Raw genomic sequence first — 19,336 nt, 5'->3', positions numbered from 1 at the left:
TCCTCTGGTGCTGCTGAGCACTGACCTGCTCTGTCTGACCAAATTAAAACACAAGACATGATTCAGACTAGAGCTTCTAAAGTTTTAACTCTTCTCATAAAACCACAGTTTCCATTATGACATACTAATGGTGAGCTGTCTGTACTGGGACAGAAGCGTTGTAGTTATATAAGTGTGAGGATGTGTCTGTTTTATAACACTTGATGCTTACAAACATTTTTTTTCTTAATGTGTTAATTGCCCATATATTTTTTATTAAAAAGTGATGAACAAGTTCACCAGTATTATACAAAATACTATTTATTTGACACTAATATGAGGCTTTGACAGTCTGGAGTTCATATGTGATTGTTGTTTCCTAAAGAATTGCAATAATGCATCCATCCATAACTTTAACCTTAACTTCACCCTAACCATACATCATGTCCACACCTTTGTTATCATTTATGTTATGGTGACCTGCTTTTGTACGGAATAAACTGAAAATAGTAAATGCTGTGGTACATTTTCACCACGTTGGTTGCAGTAGTTACAGCACTGATTTAGCTACAGTCCTCTCCTCCTGCAGCCTCACAGCAGGAGTCTTTCTGTTCTTCTTAGCTAACAAACCAAAGGCAGTAATGAAGGAGCAGGTGCAGTTTTTCAATTTTACTAACTATGCCAGCCATGGCTCCGGCACATCTGGCCCTATTTATAGACGCACTATAAATCAGTCTTGACTCCATAATTTTCACAGTTGTAATTTGCTTAAATGTTCGCAGCTCACTTTCTAACATATCTAAAGTGTGAAGAGGAGAATCTCTTCTTTTGCTTTACACACATTTTACTGCATGCCTGACTACTTGCTTTTCTGTGGTACATTTGATTTTCTCTCCTCTACTGGAAATAAAGTAAAGTTTAAGTTGGGGCGCATATGTCTGTAGTTAAAATCACTGATTGATTTTTCTTGCTCTCCTATTTTAAGATTGAAAATATGGCTGCAGCAGATCATCACGTTATATTTGTGTTTTTTTCTTCTCTTTTCAGGCTATGAGCTTTTTGCCTTCATTAGCCACATGGGAGCGTCCACAATGGCTGGACATTATGTTTGTCACATCAAAAAGGAGGGAAGGTGAGTTGCACACAGTTTTGCTAAATAATAGACATTATATAGTTACTGGTGTACAGAGGTGACTTAACATATTGTCAATCAAAATGCAGGATGTTGCTGTTCATACTGTATTTGTCTGTGTATGTATCACCTACATGGGATTTAAAAAAAAAAATGTAAAATTCATTCATCCATCTATTTTGTACCGCTTTATCCTCCACATGAGGGTTGTGGGGCAGCTGGAGACGATCCCAGCTGATAATTGGGCAAAGGGGGGTAGGCCCTGGACAGATTGCCATTCCATCACAGAGACGAAGCATTCACTCTTACAGTCACCTTAAAGTCTAATGGTTAATCCACAATCTGCATGTCTTTGGACTGTGGGAGTAAGACAAAGTACCTGAAGGGAACCCATGTTCACATGAGGAGAACATGCAAACTCCACACGGAAAAGGCCCTTGGTCAAACCGGAATTCAAACTGGTGACCTCCATGCTGTGAGGCACCACTTCTAGCCACTGGACCGCCATGAGACCCCAAGCAAAATTAAATTAAAACAGAAACCAAGTTGCCTCCGTTAGTCGGAACATTATTTAAAATCAATCTGATTATTTAGACTGAATGTAACATAAATAATCTACTCCTTACCTCCATACTTATACATGTACCTTCTTCAAATGTTCCTCCTCTTGCAGGTGGGTGATCTACAATGACCAGAAAGTGTGTTTGTCAGAAAGGCCTCCAAAAGACTTGGGCTACATCTACTTTTACCATCGACTGTCAAGCAGTTAAACTAATAGTAAGCACATCCACCCTGCAACCTTTGAAGAACAGTGGTCGGAAGACTGGCAAACAACTGTATTAACATCTGTAGTGGAAAATTATGGAAATCCTTCGCCTTACTGTGATGTCATTCAGGAGCAACCAAGAACACTGGTCAGAAAGGGAAAGCAATTTGCTTTTTGTGCATCTGTGTTACGTCATGCTTTAAATGTATATTTCAGTGTTTATGTTTAAAAAATACTTTTTTTTTGACAGCGTAGGTACGAAGGGATGTGTGCAATTTCAACTTCTGGACTTTTCTGGACACACAAATATGTCACATATCATATCCTATTGTTTCTGCTCAATGCCTTCAGCTGCTGTGCCACTATTTTCAAAGTGGCACATTTTCTAACTATATTTTCTAATGGCAGTGCTTCACTGCCAGCCCTGAAATGCTCTGGAGCTGTGATGGCTAGACAAATAATTACTGTGTTGTTTGTTGGTGGCTTTTCAAATTACTTTGAAAAATGTTGAAATTGAATTGAAAATGTTCTGGTTGGGTACTGAGATTACTGAGACATTAGCATTATACTTTGTACATATTTCATAATGAAGGGAATGAACACTTAGACGGCCATGAGATGGTGTTGAATGTGACACGATGGCTGGCTCAATAATGGCCCAGACTTTCTCCGGTTATACTTGGAGATGGTGCACACATTTGTCAGATTTAATGAGGAACTTAATGCACCGTGGTACACTGGCTGAGTTATCAGGATAGAAGTATTATCTCCTTCCCGACAGCACTGTTTTGACACAAATAAGTTAATATTCTGCACCAGATGCTGTAGAATTAGACTTTTTATTCACCACATACAAGCAATTGAATGTCACATCAAATTTCTACAGTCTCCTGAAACTGTCAATCCTTGAAGAGATTGATGCCTAAAGCTGCTCTTAATTTCTGAATGCTGTCAGAATTGCTCTCATTGTTAAAGTAAGTCGTATCGTAGCCCCTAACCCTGCATTCAACCCATTTTTTTAATAGGTTTTGCTCAAATTGCAAAGTATTTGCATAGTGGGCAAAAAAGAAACTCTCAGCTGCAGCTGGTTCACTTTTGTTTCTTTAATCATGTTGACGGATTCAGACTGTGACCCAAAAGTTAAAATGAATGTTTTCTTTGACCTAATGGTACTTTTTATAGGTCAGTTAATGTTTACATGGGAACATTTTCCACATGTAAATCAACATGCTCCACAACCAAGTCTACATTTTTAACTTGCCGAATGATAAAAGCTGCACAATTACTCGTGTCTCCTCTGCACATGCATGCTTCTGCTAACAGACATGGTTCAGTGTTGAATATATCTTGGTGCTCACTGTTACCAAAACCTCCTCTTCATCATTAATACCTGGAAACCAGTGAGACTAGGCTGCTCAGGCACGATCACCTCATGCTGGATTATCTAATGATGCTGTACTCTCACTGCTGTCTATAAACGGCAGCTCACTGTCTGTTTTCATATCCTCCTGTCTACTTTTATGTGCCTGGAACTGGACTTGAATCTGGTTTTGAATGTTACATCTCAAAAATGTAGACTAATATCACAAAGAACCAGTGTTTTGTCAGTGACGTGGACACTTGAAGGTCCAGTGTGTTCACTGTAGAGTGCAAGAAGTGGAGGATTCCTCTGCTCTCTCCTCCTTTTCCCAAACACATCAGTGAGCAACGGTGGCCTTTGCATACCAGAAAGGATGCAGCCTTTTCCACTTTGTTCAGCGCTTTATGTTTCTGGTGTATGTGGGTGGAGCTATTCTTTGTTTGCTTAGTTGCCGTCTGCTTCAAAACACATGAGGTCAGGCTGCTGTTGAAATGTGGTGACACAAGATGGCGGCCTCCGTAAAGAACTTTTCCAACAGTACACATAAAAAGTTTCTTGCAAGGCTTTGAAAACCAAGTGATTATACGCATATACAAACCCTCCTAAATGTTACACACTGGACCTTTAGTTCCGGTTTGACGACCTGTGATCAAATGTCAGGAGCACAAACTGTGTTTTAAAGGGAAGTTCTGCTGAAAAGTGACTTTCACAGTGTTCTATTGCCCTGATGAAATTGAACATTTAAGGTGACTTTGGAGCATTCACTTTTGATGCTACAGAAAAGGAAAATCATTTGGCCATAAAAAGACATTTCTCAAGAGGGTTGAAAGAAGGAAAAAAAAGGAGAATAAACACGGGAAGGAACAGCTAGAAGCCTTTCAATGTTTTTCAAAAGAAACAGAGGACTGTCTTTTCTTGTAGGATAAACAAATAAAAACACTTTACAAGTACTCAGATTACCATCTTACTTACAGAATACAATCATATTTCTGAAGCGCTCTTCTTTGGTTTTAATAAATCCTGACCTCTCTTCATCAGATATTACTTGACAAACTGCTGCAATGTGCTCGTCTATGCAGCAGGAAATTCTATAATGTTTCTATGCAAGTCTTGTGTTTCTGCTATTAAAAAAAAAAAAGGATAATTATTTCCCCTCACAAACTGAATGTGTCCTGTCAAAACCCTCTGGTCTCATCTGAGAGAGGCTGATAAAGTTGTCGCCTTGCTTAATGATGTTTAGTCCTGCGTCTTCAGATATCCTGTGCAATTCATTTCATTTCTCAGCACCTTTGTTCCCCCTCTGTCTCCTGATTACGTTATTGTCTTTTTTTTTGTCTTTTTCAGCTTTCCCCTCGAGCTCCGTCTCTTCCAATTCTTCCTCTTTACGTTGTTGAAACGTATCCGTTCAATTTGTCACAAAAAGGCTTTTTCACTGTCGGCATGTGCACTAGACGTTGACATTTAGTCATTTGGATTGTGCCATTGTACTTTTGAGAGTTTTGTTCTCTTTTCTCATTTAACTAAATGTAAAAAAAAAGAAAAAAGATTCACCTGTTTTTACTGGGTTGCCTTTTTGCGTACAAGTTTGTGCCAGTTCTGTAGTTCCTATTACATAGTTTTCCCGAAGGGTTTATTTTAAGTTGACTTTTGTAATGTCTGCATTTATCCAAACATGGCTTTGGTGTATGTGAATAGAGTCATTATGACAGTACAGTGGCACTGTTTACTTACGATTTTTTTGGATAATTGAATAAACTACACTTTTGTGAAGACTTGGCTTCTTTAACAATGGAACTTCAGTCAAACCTCTTTTATTTATTTATTTATTTTTTAGAAAAAAATGAGACACAAGAGCATAGATTATATAACAACCGTTTATTTTAAAAGATTACTTTCATGTTGTACGCTTTAAAGGTGCTAATGCTTTCCTTGTGATTATACAGGAAGAGTAATATGCATTATAGTGTTTCAATAAACCAACTACTGTATATAAAGTATATATTTTCTAAGTTCATTCATCAAAATAGCATTTGTATTCATACATGTGATGCATTGATAGATAAACAACAGAACAAATCACCTCTGTACACATGTTGAATTAAAGGAGTGAAGACAGACACATGTACACAACATTTAGTGATAACGTTCACAAACCCCAACCAGTGAAGCTGCATTTGCCATTTTCTAAAGGCTTTGGAGAGTGTGCTGATGACAACGATTTATGATTGAAGTACATGTACATACAGAGTATCTCCAATATTCCTTCTATCTCAGAAGAATTCCTGAATTGAATTTGTTGCAACCTGCAGAAAGCTAGAAATAAGATACTTCACAAACTAAATTGACATAAATCAATTTGGAAAATCATTATTTTTGAAACGTCATTTCATTCTGCTTCTTTTCACAATAATATTTTTATTTAATTCCCATAAGTTGCATGATTATATATATGTATATATTTTTAATTTTAAGGTCTTTGTCAAACAACACAAACTGGTCAAAGACTAGTTGTTTCAACTAACTAATCACACCTGTATTAACCTGTATTAAAATGCTCTAAAGAAGCCAAATGAAATAATACATTTATCGTAAACTTATAATTTTTTATATGGCATTAAACAAAAAAAATAAAATAAAATGAAGTGTTCATATGATGTTAAGTATGATAACATAACATTTATAACTGCTTTAAAGGTTGGGGTTACTGCAGGAGTTACTGATCTCTAATAACTATAACTATGATTAGTCAGTTGTAGCAATATATATTCAGTTTAAGTGTGTTAAAACGTCAGTGCTCAAGTCTTGCACACTTTATATGCAAGAAAAAGATATATGCTTAATATACACATCAGTTCCTGTCAAGGTAGTATTGTAAAAAAAAAAAATATTTCGTGTATTTCATGCATAAAAATAAAAAAAATAAAAAGTAAAGGATCCATCATGCAATCAACCTCAGTTCCTCAGCAGCATGCGATAAGCTATAGGTCAGTTCACCTGAGAAGGTACAGTAAAAGGTTCTACAAGAAGAACCGTGTCACCAGGCATCCTACGTCAATACAGAGTTGACGTTCAGGTTATAAGCCAGGCATTTATAGTTTCTTTATAAAAAAAAAAATATATATATGGTTTTCACTGGGAACATAATATTCCTTGAAATGCAAAGAAAAGAAAAGGCCAACCATAACCTAGAGTTGATTTAGAAATCACCCTATACGAGACATCATGTTTTCTCAGGGGCAGAATATGTTAGTATTTATAACAACAACAACATTCTCTCAGACTCTCTGCGTTTGTAGACGGAGGCTTTGGGTGATCTAAGACGGAAATACAAATGAATTTCCTTCCGGGACAGTGCTACAGATCCTCCTTTGGGTTTCGTCACAGAAGAAACAGTGAATGTCAGTGGTAACGCATGCTTCAACGATGTGCTACGATTTACCATCGATGAGCCAACACTTGCACTCGACGCAAAATGTGGGAAGGATTGATATTCAGCTTGTATTCTGAGACTAAGGCTACGTTTACACCAGCTGGATATTTTTATAAACTGATATTTTCATCCCTCTGTTTTCCAAAATAACTTGCACACATCATCTTTTTCAAAAAAGTTTCTGCCTGTGGGCGGCAGTGTAGGAAGAAGGAGAAAGCCATACAAGCCATCGGAATCCTCATCGACAACAACAACGAATGACCTCTCACCCTCGATGTATGGACGTAACTATACAAGTGACAGAGTCACAGCAGCAATGATCGCAACATCCTAAAATTTTCACGCCACTCCTCCGAGACAATAACCTCATTCTCAAAGTTCTCCCACCTGACAGCAGTCCGCCCAGGTCGGACCCAAAACCGGCGATGCCAAAGGTGACGCGGTCTGGCTCACCCCCCACGAGCCCTAACACGTCTCTGCTCCTCTACGTAATATAGGAGCTGTATTTGCAAATGCAAATATGTAAAAATTATCTTAACCAAATGTAAAAAGTTCGCATTTTTGGAGTGTAGATTGCCTAAAACTCTGTTTTTATCAGTTTTTCTCTGTTTACATGCAAACGCGAAAACAGAGTTTTCCCAAATCTTCACTTTTGCCGGAGTCTTTAGGAAGAATCGTTTTCAGAGGCGAAACCGCCGTTTGTGTGTAAACGAAAGGCACAAACGCAGGGGAAAGTCTCCGTTTTTAAAAATACCCGTGCTAGTGTAAACGTAGCCTAAAAGGGACCCACTAATGTGAGTGGACATGACTAGGGGACATAAATGACTTAACCTAAGTTCATAGCAAACTAGTGGACTACCCATTATTGTCCTCTAGAGCAGTGTTTCCCAATCCTGCTCCAACAGACCTGATTCAAACAAATGAATCGTCATTAGGCTTTTGCAGTGCTTGCTGATGAGCTGACCGTTTGAATCAGGTTGTGTTGGAGCAGGGAAACGTCTAACACATGCAGGGCTCTGCTGATGACTTCTTGACTAAGTCAAGACTTTTTGATATCACACATTTTGAATTCACTGATGATTCATTAAATATATAAGCAAAGTTTCCACCTCTGCTTTGACCGTTGCCACTGTTACGACCTCAGGGTTGTGCTTTCCTCTCTCTCTCTCTGAATGTGTGTGTGTGTGTGATGTGTTGCAGGTGCGCATGCTTGATTGCATGACAGGTGTGCAGTGAAGTTTGCAGTTGGATCCTGGGAGCTGATTGTTCCTGCACAGGTGGTTCCAGTGTTCATCCAAACTACAGTGGACTCCCCTTGGTGTCATCACTCACAGTAAGACTGCCTGCAGACCCCATACTTGTTTTTAAATGAACCTTTTAAACTAGTTGTTTTGGCATTGCTGGTGGTTTATTGCGAGTTGTGAAAAGAGAGTTTCTTAATGTTATGTTCAGTTTTTCCCCCATGCCAGCACGGAACAGCCATTTCATAATGTGAAGATTTACGGAGGACAATGTTTTTTTTTTTTTAACAGTAAAAGTTACATATGCACTATTTTTCTGATGTATATTTTTTTAAATGGCAATGTAACCAAATCTAAGCCACATAAAAGTGAAAATATTTTTAAAAAAATGTGCCTTTCTTTTACATCTGGAGTCAAATAACATAAAAGATGAAAGATAAAAGGTTTAAAATCACAAATCCTTACCAGCAGAGCTAACGGCAGTGACCAATTTTGTGTCCCAAGCCATAAATAATGCTTTATAAAACTGAAGCTGTGGGTCGTACAAAATCTGACCGTGCTTGGCCCACGAGCTGGACTTTGGACATGCCCGTCTTAATGGTGCCAACAATCCTTTAAAGTCTCTGACTACAGCGGTTATTTTGGCCGGAAATGTCACCTTACTGCTTACGTTTAAGTCTTAACCCACACATAATGTAATGTAAATATAACTGGATGAAGAACAGCTATTGTGTTGAGCAACTCTGAAAGTGCATCTAAGTTGGTTTCCAAGAGAGAGAGCGAACGCAATGGGCCACTCCAATAACACATGGACGTGATAACAAGGCTTGATGTATAGCACATTGATTTCATTGTGTGAAATTGAGGTCACAGAAATATTGCTACATCTTAGGGTTATAAAACACAAAGGCTACAGTTCAGGAGGATAGTGTTTCTATAAATGTGTCTCTCTTGAAAGAAGAGCACTTGTTTCTGTCTGCCCTGGTGCCCTGGACCATGACCGTCAAGGGTTTTGGCGAATGGCTCTTGTACTGGTCTCTGGTTTTCCATCGTTTTCCACCTTTTGATCCACTGAGGGAAAAACTGGCAATTATTGACGGCAACATAAATCATGACCTTTTGCATAGGATCTCGGATAAAAACAGGTTTCTATAGCACAGCCGGACTGTGGACATGACTGTTAAACACCAAGTTGCTGAGCTTATACAGTACAAAATATTATCCATCGTTAACTCACAGTGAGGAACGCGATGTTCACTTCACAGTGGGACTTTCAATCTAGCAACAGTGATGCAGGAGAAGCTGTCAAGTAAAAAAAAAAAACACACTTTCTTCTTATATTAAACACAGGAGCTTCTAGAGATGTTGAGGATGAAAAGGATATTTTTGGACCCCCCCCCCCACCACCCATATGAAGATGTTTGAAAGTTTCCACACTAATTAAGGATTTACAGATCGTTGCTGCCTGTAAACTTCTTTAACCAGTCAGAATAAAGGGAGCGACGATGAGCTCGGAGCCGAGTAAACAACAAAACAAAAATGAACGGCTCGTAAAGCTTTCAAGTTCAGAAGATGGCAGTTATTTAAAGAAATTCAAACCAGTCTGAAAGTGGCTTAGCATATTGTTACCATAAAAAATAGTATAAATAAATATTGTTGTTCGCATGCATTTGAGTAAGGCTTTACAACCTGGCTTGCACTTGGGTTAGGAAGTCGTCTGTTTGAAGTGCAAAGGGAAAAACTTCTAAAATTATGTCACTTTTAAATCCATTTATGAAAATTCTTATTCATGCAGTATAATTTTTCTCCACTGAAAGAGGAGGAAAATAAGCCAGGGACAAACATTTGGAGGTTCAGGTCATATGGTGCAGTTTTTGTCATTTACACACTGAATCCATTCTTCAGCAGAATGAGACAGTTTTCAATCACTGTACCTTTTTTTTTTCTTCACTTTAAAATCTCATCTTTACCCTGCAAATGGTTTCTTCGGTGGTTCTCAAACTGTCCGTCTGTCTCTCACTCATGGCTCAGCTCTGTTCCACTGGATGAGTCAGTTTTTAATTGATGTGTTCTCTAAGGCATTGCTTGTACAATCTTTGCCTGTCCTTGTGCTCTTCAGGGAAATCACAAATTGCAGTGCAAATCCATCACAAAGTAGTCACTTCTAGCGCTTGGAAGAAGTTGTCCTCAAATCTGGTCCAAGGTACTTGGGCAAGAAAAATATAACAACTCTGACAACTGCAACTGTTACTCGACGTGCATAAAAACATCAGATCTGAACTTTTCAGACGTGTGCACTTTGGGCTTTTGGCTGTTGGATAAAATCTGGAGAGTAAGTGAACGGGGTAATGCTATCATCACTTCCTCCTGTTCCTCAAATATCAAGGTTGAAGGCGCGCATTAGAAGATCCAAGTCACCAATGTTAGCGGCCTGGAAGAGTTCAGGCTGGTCCATCATTGACAAAGCTATCCTCAGAGCAGACCAGATGTTTCCAGACATCACCTGGTGGGATTGCTGGGGACTTTGGCTTTTCCTCTGAAGGCTCAAGGCAGTCAGGAAGTTACTGGCAGCCTCTCTGTGGAAGAAAGGATAAACGCAATGGTTTAGAGGAGGCCTGATTCAGCACAAGTCCTGTAGAGTCAGTAGGACTACAACACCAAGCTTTTAGCACCATCCAATTAAGATGATAGTGTGAGTCAGACAAAGCCCTGTCAACAGCATTGTGTGGTAACCTTAACCTGTGGAAGGTCATGAGCACATGAATAGTATTCTGGTCTTAGTTTTGTAGACATATATTCATCTTAAAGGTGCATTATGTAATAAATTTAAATTAACTGGCCATAAAATCCTCCTAATGTGTCACAGAGACTCAGGAATAATGTTCATATAACAAACTGAACTCACCAACAACAACAGTACAGACAAAATATTTGCATTAAAAAAATATTTTGGAGACAGCTAATCATGTTTATGTTTTGAAATCATGTTTTGGCATGTGGCGCCACCTACCACCGTCTACCAATCATTGCAGTCAGTAGCCACGGGTTGCCAGTTACGTCAGAAAACCAAACCTAAAGGACCTCAGTATTTTGAATTTGATTGTAGTAACCGTTTTTGGCCACATTCTTACCTATGGCACCTTTAATCTTATTCAGTGTTTTGTGAAATTTAAAATTACATTTTCTCGTAACTTATGGCGCAACACATTATTAGAGCGCTTTCTCAAGGTCTTTAGGTCTCATTTCTCAAAATGTATATACTGAAACACATTGATTTTCATAATGTGGTTAGTCACTGATGTCCTGGACTCAGACATGAAAGGTGGACGATAACTGTAAAATATTGTAAACAACAACAACAAGCCCACAACATGGCCGACCACGCCCATGATGCAATGCGGCGTGGTGACCCGATCCCGCTCCATATTTAGCATCAGCTGGTTTGACCACGTAGACGCAAACGTCAGCTGATTTGACTGCAGTTTTAGTCGACACCATCAAACACAATTGGAGACTTTGTCCCACTTTGCTGTAGTCTCCTTGTCCCAGGTCACTCACCTGTGAGCCCCCAGGTTAATACAACTGATACCCAGGTTGTAGCGAGACCTGATGAATCCTGGCTGCAGTTCGAGAGCTCGTGTGTAAGCCTCCACTGCCTCTTCGCTCCGATCTCCATTTGCCAGTGTGGCTCCCAGGCGGTTCCACAATAAGTAGTCCTGGATGGTGGGTTGAAAATATTGAGCATATTAGAAGATGAAAGTGAAAGAGATAATCTGTTTTGCAGCTCCAGATTAATTATATTTGGCCGGAGAGGGGCCAAAATGGCTCCTTTCATACTAAAGGTTGCAGACCCTAGGGTCAGTCTAGGGTCGTCTGTGGAGGAGAATGTCTGTCTGCCTGTATGTGTGTATCTCACCGACTATAACTTTGAATAGTGGAGAACATCTAATTAGCCTGAAATGAAAGCTCACAGTCTTATCTGTGTTCTGTGTGTTTAGGGCTGACAGAATAATCTAAAAAGTGCCAGTGAAACAGAGCTGAATAACCTGGGCTGCTACATAATGCTGTGACAGCATGACAAAGCAAAGTTACAGCAGCGAGCTATAGCTCACTTTATTGTTTTTTTATTTTATTTTATTTTATTTTTTTGACAAACAACAATAAAGTGTGTTGAAGCATTGCCCAGCTTGCTGCTGTAAAGCAGCCTAACAAGGTGACATTAAGGGAAGCTGAGTTACATCACGGACGGTGTCCTTGCATTTTCTCTGTGCAGGTGGACAAGCACATGCAGAGGTCATGGTTTTCCAGCAGGGAAACAGATATTAGTCAAGTCAAATCTGGCTTTAACAGTGACTAATACTGGTGTCTCTGTCTGAGACCGTGCTGGAAATAGAGAGACTGATATGCGATGTTTGGAAGGTTTTGGTTGTATTTTTGGATAGTAGTTTTATTAGTTGTTTGCATTGTTGTTTTTTTTCTGCATAAAACTCTGCGTGCACTATGTTTCAGTCTTGTGCTGGATCCTGATTAAGTGTGTATTCTAGTGTGCCACACTAGAGTTGATGAGGCCGGATTTTGGCAGCTCCGAGCTTCACATATTAGCGTGACAGTTTGATGTGGTCCACTGCATCTCTTGGCATGAGCTCTGCCTCAGTATTTGTAGCTTTAGATCTCTAAGGATGTACACATTAAAATTAATATATTTTGTTCTAGGATCGTGATGTGACAGACTTTTTAAAATAATTGCTATATATCTTCTGTGTCTGTAACAATGGATAGGGTAATTATCAATGTCACTATAAAATACTGTATATTTCAGTCGAGTTGGTTTCCTTCCTAATATTGTTTTTATCACAACTTACAGTCAGTTCCAAACCTGGTACAAATCAATAACTTTGAGTAATTGAAAAATATATTGAGAATGTGCTTATTTACATTGTGAGAGACAGGATCGCATAGTCTAGGTCTCCACTTTGTGTATTGTTGTTTCATTATATTGTTATATTTATAGATATATACATTCCATGATGTGCTTGGGTCAATCACAGGGGGAAAGGAAGGGTATACTGCCTTTGTTGTTATTTTATTATTATTATTATTATTATTACATCAAATGTCTTAGCTTGCTTGCACAAAATGACATTTTTAAGACATAATGTTGAAAACAGTCCTGGATATTTTCAGTACCAAATCACCACATTAATTGGTAATTAAAATAATCCTTAGTTAATTTTCAATATGTCAATTTATAATGAACTTTGCTACAAAACACATGAAATAAAGATGTTTAATTTGTCATTTCTGTTGTGATGTGAGTTGCAGGTTTCAAACTAATTGTATTGCCTTGATATCATTGATATCATCTGCTCTATCTTTGAGTGTGGGTCTGTGCATGTTCGTGTGTGTGTGTGTGTGTGTGTGTGTGTGTGTGTGTGTGTTCTCACCTCTGGCCGCACTGACAGTGCTGTGTTGAAGGCATCTACAGCTTTATTGAACTCTCCACTGAGGTTGTAGAGCACCCCGAGGCCTGTCTGCAGATCTGGATCGACACTCTCCGAGTTGTGCTGACCTGCTTCCAGGAAGAGCTCCCTGACCTCGGGTAGCAGGGAGCTGTGCGCGCGCACACGCGCACACGCGCACACGCGCACGCGCACACACACACACACACACACACACACACACACACACACACACACAGATAAGGTTATGTGTGAATTTTCCTTAAGGCTACAGAGTCAGTGCAGTACCATGATGTGCATTGTACTGCATGTTGGCAACAGCGTGTGTGTTTTTGGTCCAATTTATATAAACCCTATTTTAGAGTTTATCATCCAGTAATTTAAAGTAATTCAAGTCAACATGTGTTTTTCCTTCCTTCATTAAAACAACGTACAGAAGACTTAAACAACTCTTCATTCTGACTGTGGTTACTCATCACATTTTGAAAACTTAACATTTATTCCACCTTAAATGTATTATAATATGAAGACTAATAGACACAGTTTGAGAACAACACATTTTGTATCCCTAGCTGTTGGGTACAGACGTAAGTTTGTCCCTTATGTCATGTCTTAGTTTTCATTAGCAGAACACGAGGACTGTGGCAGAGAGAGGAAAGATGAAGGAGACAGAAGTGCAGACAGGTGACTACAATCAGGTTAAAGAGAGACGGATTTAGTGAGCAGCACTAATGCAAACAGTAGACTGCATGGATTTTGGGGGAGACCATTGTAACTGGAATGTACCACTATCCCTGCACAGTGCTCAGACGAGTGCTGCTTTATCTCTGGAGCAGAATTAGGAGTTTTCAATCAACACCTAACAATCCACACTTATTAACCCCCTTGTTAGAGTTTATTGTGTCTGGTTTTCTGGTTCCATGTTTCCTGTTTTATTTTGTTTTTCCTTGAGTGTAACCTTTACTTCCTGTCCTGGCTTCCCTTTTGATTGCCTGTCCCGCCCCTAATGTGTTTCACCTGTGTCCTGTTAAGTTCAGCTGTGTTTGATTATCTCTGTGCTCCCCAGAGTCTTTGTTGGTTCATTTCGGTTCATTTCGGTTCAGTTCATCCTGTTCCTGAGCTGTTCCTGTTCCCAAAGTTACAAGGTATTTCAACTTTGTGCTTAATTTTTTTTGTCTTCGTGAAAAATATTGTATTATCTTAATATGATACAGTAATATTTATCTTAGTTTTCATACGCATGAAGAAATTGGTTGTGAAGATTAAATCCTCCATGAGATAATAAATCTTTAATCACAAAATCAATATATTTCTTGATGAACTACATATTTGGAAATCTGTCAAAACATAGTGCTAAAGTACTTTTTTGTTGGAGATTGTTGGTGAAATCTTTAAAAATTAATTAAACCAATCCCACATCATTGGCAATTATAGCAGGGCAGAAATCATTCTTTCATCTTATAATTTTTTGTTAATATTTGGACCCTGGCACAAATGATGCCAATCATTCTGATTTCACCTCCCTAACTGAAATGTGTGGTTCTCTGTCCTATATCAGAGTAAACAGGGTAATTGTTCTGCTCCTCAGTCTAAATACTCTACCTTTCATGTCTGTTCATGTTGGGAACATGTGACATCCTGCGCTGGGAGTTTGGAGATCCCACCAGGTGGGTCTTGCCCTTCAGCAGGTGCTTGTATTTAGGATTGTGTCTCAACCAGCGCAGCAGGGCCTCGCAGGCGTCATGGCGCATACCGGTGTTGGTCAGGCTCACCGCCAGAGCCATGAGGGCCACTAGGTTGTTTGGGTGGAGCTCCAAACACCTGGATGGAGACAGAGTCCAGGCATGGGACATGAGGAGAGACAGTGAAAAAGTGTGCAGTTCAAAGCGAAACCTAGATTTGACAGGCATTAATTGGGACAAGCTGAAGCAAAGGGACATCAGGCAGAGGCTAATGATTTCTGGTTCAGGATGAATGAGCTCCTGCTGTGTTTGTGCTGCATGCTGCCTTCACAGCCAGGGTTTGATCATTTGCATTAGGTTTGCCTATGGAAAAAAATAAATGATGTTGGCGACAGAGTTAATCAGCAGTTACGTCATGTGGACGGCTGCCATTAAGACCTATGCTGACATTTGGAACAGAATAAAAGGAGGAGAGCAGCACTGTGTTGGATAAGACAAGAAGTCAGGCCAAAAGAGGATTTAGCTTTCATCAAGATAAAGCCAGATACCAGATAACTGATGTGACGACTTCTTAAAGACAAACTTAATTATTCCAGCACACCAAGATTACATAAACTTTGGTTTAGCCAACACAGATCTGTAGCAAACTTACAAGAATGTGTCATTTAAAATAGTCCATATTTTGTGACTTAATAACCAAATTGTCCCTGGTCAGTTAAATGGCTGCCAATTAAAAATGAAGTCAGTTTTGTTTTTTTTCAATTTTCAATACATGCCTTGTGGCAAACAGTGGTAATAACAGGACTAATGTCTTAAATGTTTTATCTCACTTCATACAAACACTTAAATCGCAGACAGAGCTAATAGCTAAGTATTAATTAAGTAAAATAAAACAAACTGTAGTGGCATTCTTGCTACCAAAAGGCCACTTGAGGGAATTTGAAACCATTTCCAACGCGTGATGGTGTACAACAATGATGTCCTCCATTGGCTTGAGTTTGACACTTTTATTAGCTTGCAAATCTTTTAAAGTCAATTACAAAAGCTGGATCCCACAAGACTTAAAACCAGACTTGTGTATAAAAGACTAAAAGTACTAATACTGTGACACAAAACAATTCAATTGCTGCACACACAGACACGGTTGAAAAACTGTGTGGCTTTCCTGATCCTAATTCCCTCCACCTCCTCAGCTGTGTCTCCCCTATCTAACTTTTGTGTGACTAATTACCCAACCCATGCTCACAGGTGTGCAAGTAACCCATAACAACCAGTGCTTCACCACTGACACACCCACATTCACTCACACAAGCACACAGATCCAAATTGGCCACAACACAAACCATGCAAACGACTAGAATATACATACGTCTGCTGACTCAAGGCAGGGATATTAAAGGTATTGCTAATCTCCTTTTTAGAAAAGTATTGCTCTTGAATGGCTGCCTTTTGTCTGTTCAGTTTCTTGTTCAAGTTTTCCTTCCGCTGTCTGGTTTAGGAACTTGGGACAAATCTCATCTTCAATGCAACCTTTGAAGTCAGCTTTAGAACCTGGATTTTAATCTTTTAATGTATAGCATTTCAAATTCCATTTGTGCAAATATTCTAAACGGGGAATCTGATGCAGTTGTTTCTCCCCACCTTTGGAGGGAGACAATCGCTGACTGCTCGTTCTCATTTTCAGCCTGGGTGGTCCCCAATACTTGCCATGCCTGCAGGAAAACAAAATACAGGCAACAGTAAACAGCGGGGTGGGGAGCTGTATTCTCAAGAGGCTGATACACAGTTACTGTGGATCAGCCTTTTCTGTCAGGCTCAGCACAGATACAGCACAGAGTATTTCAGACAACAGCAGTGAATTCAAACAGAACTCCACAGGATGCAAAACGTTTGTGATGTTGAAGCAGTGTGCGTTCAGCAATGACCAGATGTTGATTTGTTTTGGTAGATTGTGATACATTTGTAATACTTAATTAAATCATCAATACAAAGGTTTTTTTTTGTTAAGTTTACAGACATGACTTGCTCACTTGTTTTATCTTATTTGTCTGTGGCTCAGACGTAACTGGCAACCCGTGGTTGCTCGGTAGCTGAGACTCTACTGACTGCAATGATTGGAAGATGGCGCTAGGTGGCGCCATATGCCTAAACATGATTTGCGGTCCGCAAAATATATATATATATATTTATATATATATATATATTTTTAATGCGAATATTTTAACTGTATTGTTATTGTTGGTGAGTTCAGTTTGTTATATGAACATTATTCCTGAGTCTCTGTGACATATTAGGAGGATTTTATGCCCAGTTGCTTTTGATTTATTACATAATGCACCTTTAAATGATATTCATTTCATTCTTTTTGGGGGGGACAGAACAGGAAGGTGAGCAGACGAGTCCTCACTTTGTTACATTCTGCATTCTCACCAATAAACGTGATTAATTCTTATTTAACAGATCATCAAAAATAGTTCAAATTCATAATACCATTGATCAGTGCAAGAGGGCAGAAAAACTAAACCAGAACCTGTAATGTGAAATTATATTCCTCCTCCGTAATGACAAACTTAACCTGCTCTGTAGCTAAACTCAAGATATTTTGTTTTTCACTCCACTCTTTGAAATGAGGGGTGAAATCATTTTTCGTCACAGGTCGTCACTGTAAGGCAATAAGCCACAGGCACCCTTGGAGGAAATTTGGAATCGCATTAGTTCCATACAATTTGGGATAATCCTCTCCCCAGAATAACTGGCATTTCTGTATATTCCAAATTCTGAAATAACTTTCAGCCTATAAAGCCTATAAAGATGTCAATTAGTCTGTTTCACACAGCCTGGTCAGGGAGGCTTTCTTAGTCTGAAGCTTATCTCAACAGGAGGTGGACTTTAGCGACGTTGGATTAGCCTTGAGATTGAGCTAAAAATCAATTGCTATAGCCTGTTTGTTTTTTTTCCCCCTGTACAAGGGTTTTTGTGGAGTTTTTCCATCGCTCAATGTGAAGGTCTAAGGATAGAGGGTCATCTGCTGTACAAACTGTAGCCCTTCAAGGTGAACTGTTTGTGTGATGTTGGGTTATATAAATCAAATTGACTTGACTTGGTTGACCGATGTAGGACTGCAGGTTTGTTGGTGTACGGCTCTTTCCCTTTGGAAAATACAACCCACAGTTGTAAATACAGGTGTTTTTGTGGTTAAATTGAAAAAAAAAAAAAACACTCTTTGTGAAGGAAAAATGAATTCACCTCCGAATCATGAGGGTCTTGCAAAACGGCTCCTTCCAGAAGTAGGACAGCATTTGGCAGGTCTCCCTCTCGAGATTTCTTTTGTCCCTCCTCAAATGCGTTGGGAAAGTCCTTATAAGGATTATCTGTGTGGAAGTAGTAACCCTGTCAGACGAAAAAACAAAAACAGGGACAGTGGCAACGTCAGTTTCCTGTGCAGTTGTACAGTTAAACAAAGCCACAGATGCTGGAATTGATCTTTTCTGCTTCACATCAAACTTGAGCAGAGCTCCTGGGGTTTATCTGTTCTCTTTAAATGTTAAAGCGGACCTAGACTGGAAGTTCCAATTAACACTGTTTTTTTAGTGTATCTGCATCCTTACCTTGTTTAAGAAGCCCTGAAGGTTCTAAACAAACATTTCAGCCACTGCTGAGAACGCTGTATTTTATTGTAATCTCGGGCTCAGTGAGATCTCTGAAAAAACCTGGTCCGGTTACGCAAACACCGGTTCTCCGGAACAGCAGATCGTCCTGGTCCGGGCACTAGTCCGGGCACATCCGGTTGCGTACATTGAACCGCAGAAGAAGAATAACGTCCGTTGTGGAGGTGTTTCATGAGCGACAGTGTCTTCTGACTCTGGGTCTGACTCCGGGTCAAAGTCATAAAAGGGACTGCGGCGGGGAGTCGTGAAGAAGCTATTATTAAACATTGTTAAAACAATGTTTTGATAATGAGTAGCAGTGCATCCACCGTTCCAGAGGGGGGAGCTGTGCTTCTGAGAGCGGGTGTGCTGAATATACTGGCAAATCACAAGACTCTGTCCTCTGGTTGAGAGAGTTGAGTCTCAAATCTTGCGGCTGGGAAACACCGTCAGAAAAGAGGATTTCTATTGGCTTGTTTACAGCAGGTTTTTGACCATAAAAACAAGTTAATGTATGTTAGTTGACCTCGATAACTAACATATATGTGCAACAGGACTACTTTATGTGAGCTTTAAAGCTTGTGATTAACATGGCGTGTGTTGTGATGCTCTCTGCTTTTTCTGTAGTTTTTCTAGTTCT

At 39.4% G+C, this 19,336-nt stretch overlaps 2 protein-coding genes across 4 annotated transcripts in view; one reads left to right on the top strand and one right to left on the bottom strand.

The window, feature by feature from the left end:
• The window catches only part of usp13 (ubiquitin specific peptidase 13), a 32,394-nt gene extending 27,181 nt beyond the window's left edge, over nt 1-5,213 (top strand). For all 3 annotated transcript variants that reach the window (XM_083888573.1, XM_083888571.1, XM_083888572.1), the window contains exons 20-21: nt 1,027-1,111; nt 1,785-5,213. In XM_083888573.1, the coding sequence (XP_083744699.1) occupies nt 1,027-1,111; nt 1,785-1,881 (182 nt within the window). In that variant the 3' untranslated portion in view covers nt 1,882-5,213. The remainder of the gene's footprint in view (nt 1-1,026; nt 1,112-1,784) is intronic.
• Nucleotides 5,214-10,282: 5,069 nt separating this feature from the next.
• The window catches only part of pex5la (peroxisomal biogenesis factor 5-like a), a gene marked incomplete at both ends in the record, with an annotated part of 70,279 nt that continues 61,225 nt past the window's right edge, over nt 10,283-19,336 (bottom strand). The window contains 6 exons of the mRNA XM_083888444.1: nt 10,283-10,484; nt 11,467-11,624; nt 13,353-13,518; nt 14,970-15,188; nt 16,691-16,761; nt 18,296-18,439. Coding sequence (XP_083744570.1) covers nt 10,283-10,484; nt 11,467-11,624; nt 13,353-13,518; nt 14,970-15,188; nt 16,691-16,761; nt 18,296-18,439 — 960 coding nt within the window. The remainder of the gene's footprint in view (nt 10,485-11,466; nt 11,625-13,352; nt 13,519-14,969; nt 15,189-16,690; nt 16,762-18,295; nt 18,440-19,336) is intronic.

Source organism: Microchirus variegatus (assembly GCF_963457635.1).
Source record: "Microchirus variegatus genome assembly, chromosome: 4".
Lineage (NCBI taxonomy): Eukaryota > Metazoa > Chordata > Actinopteri > Pleuronectiformes > Soleidae > Microchirus > Microchirus variegatus.
This window is presented reverse-complemented; position numbering and strand designations above follow the sequence as displayed.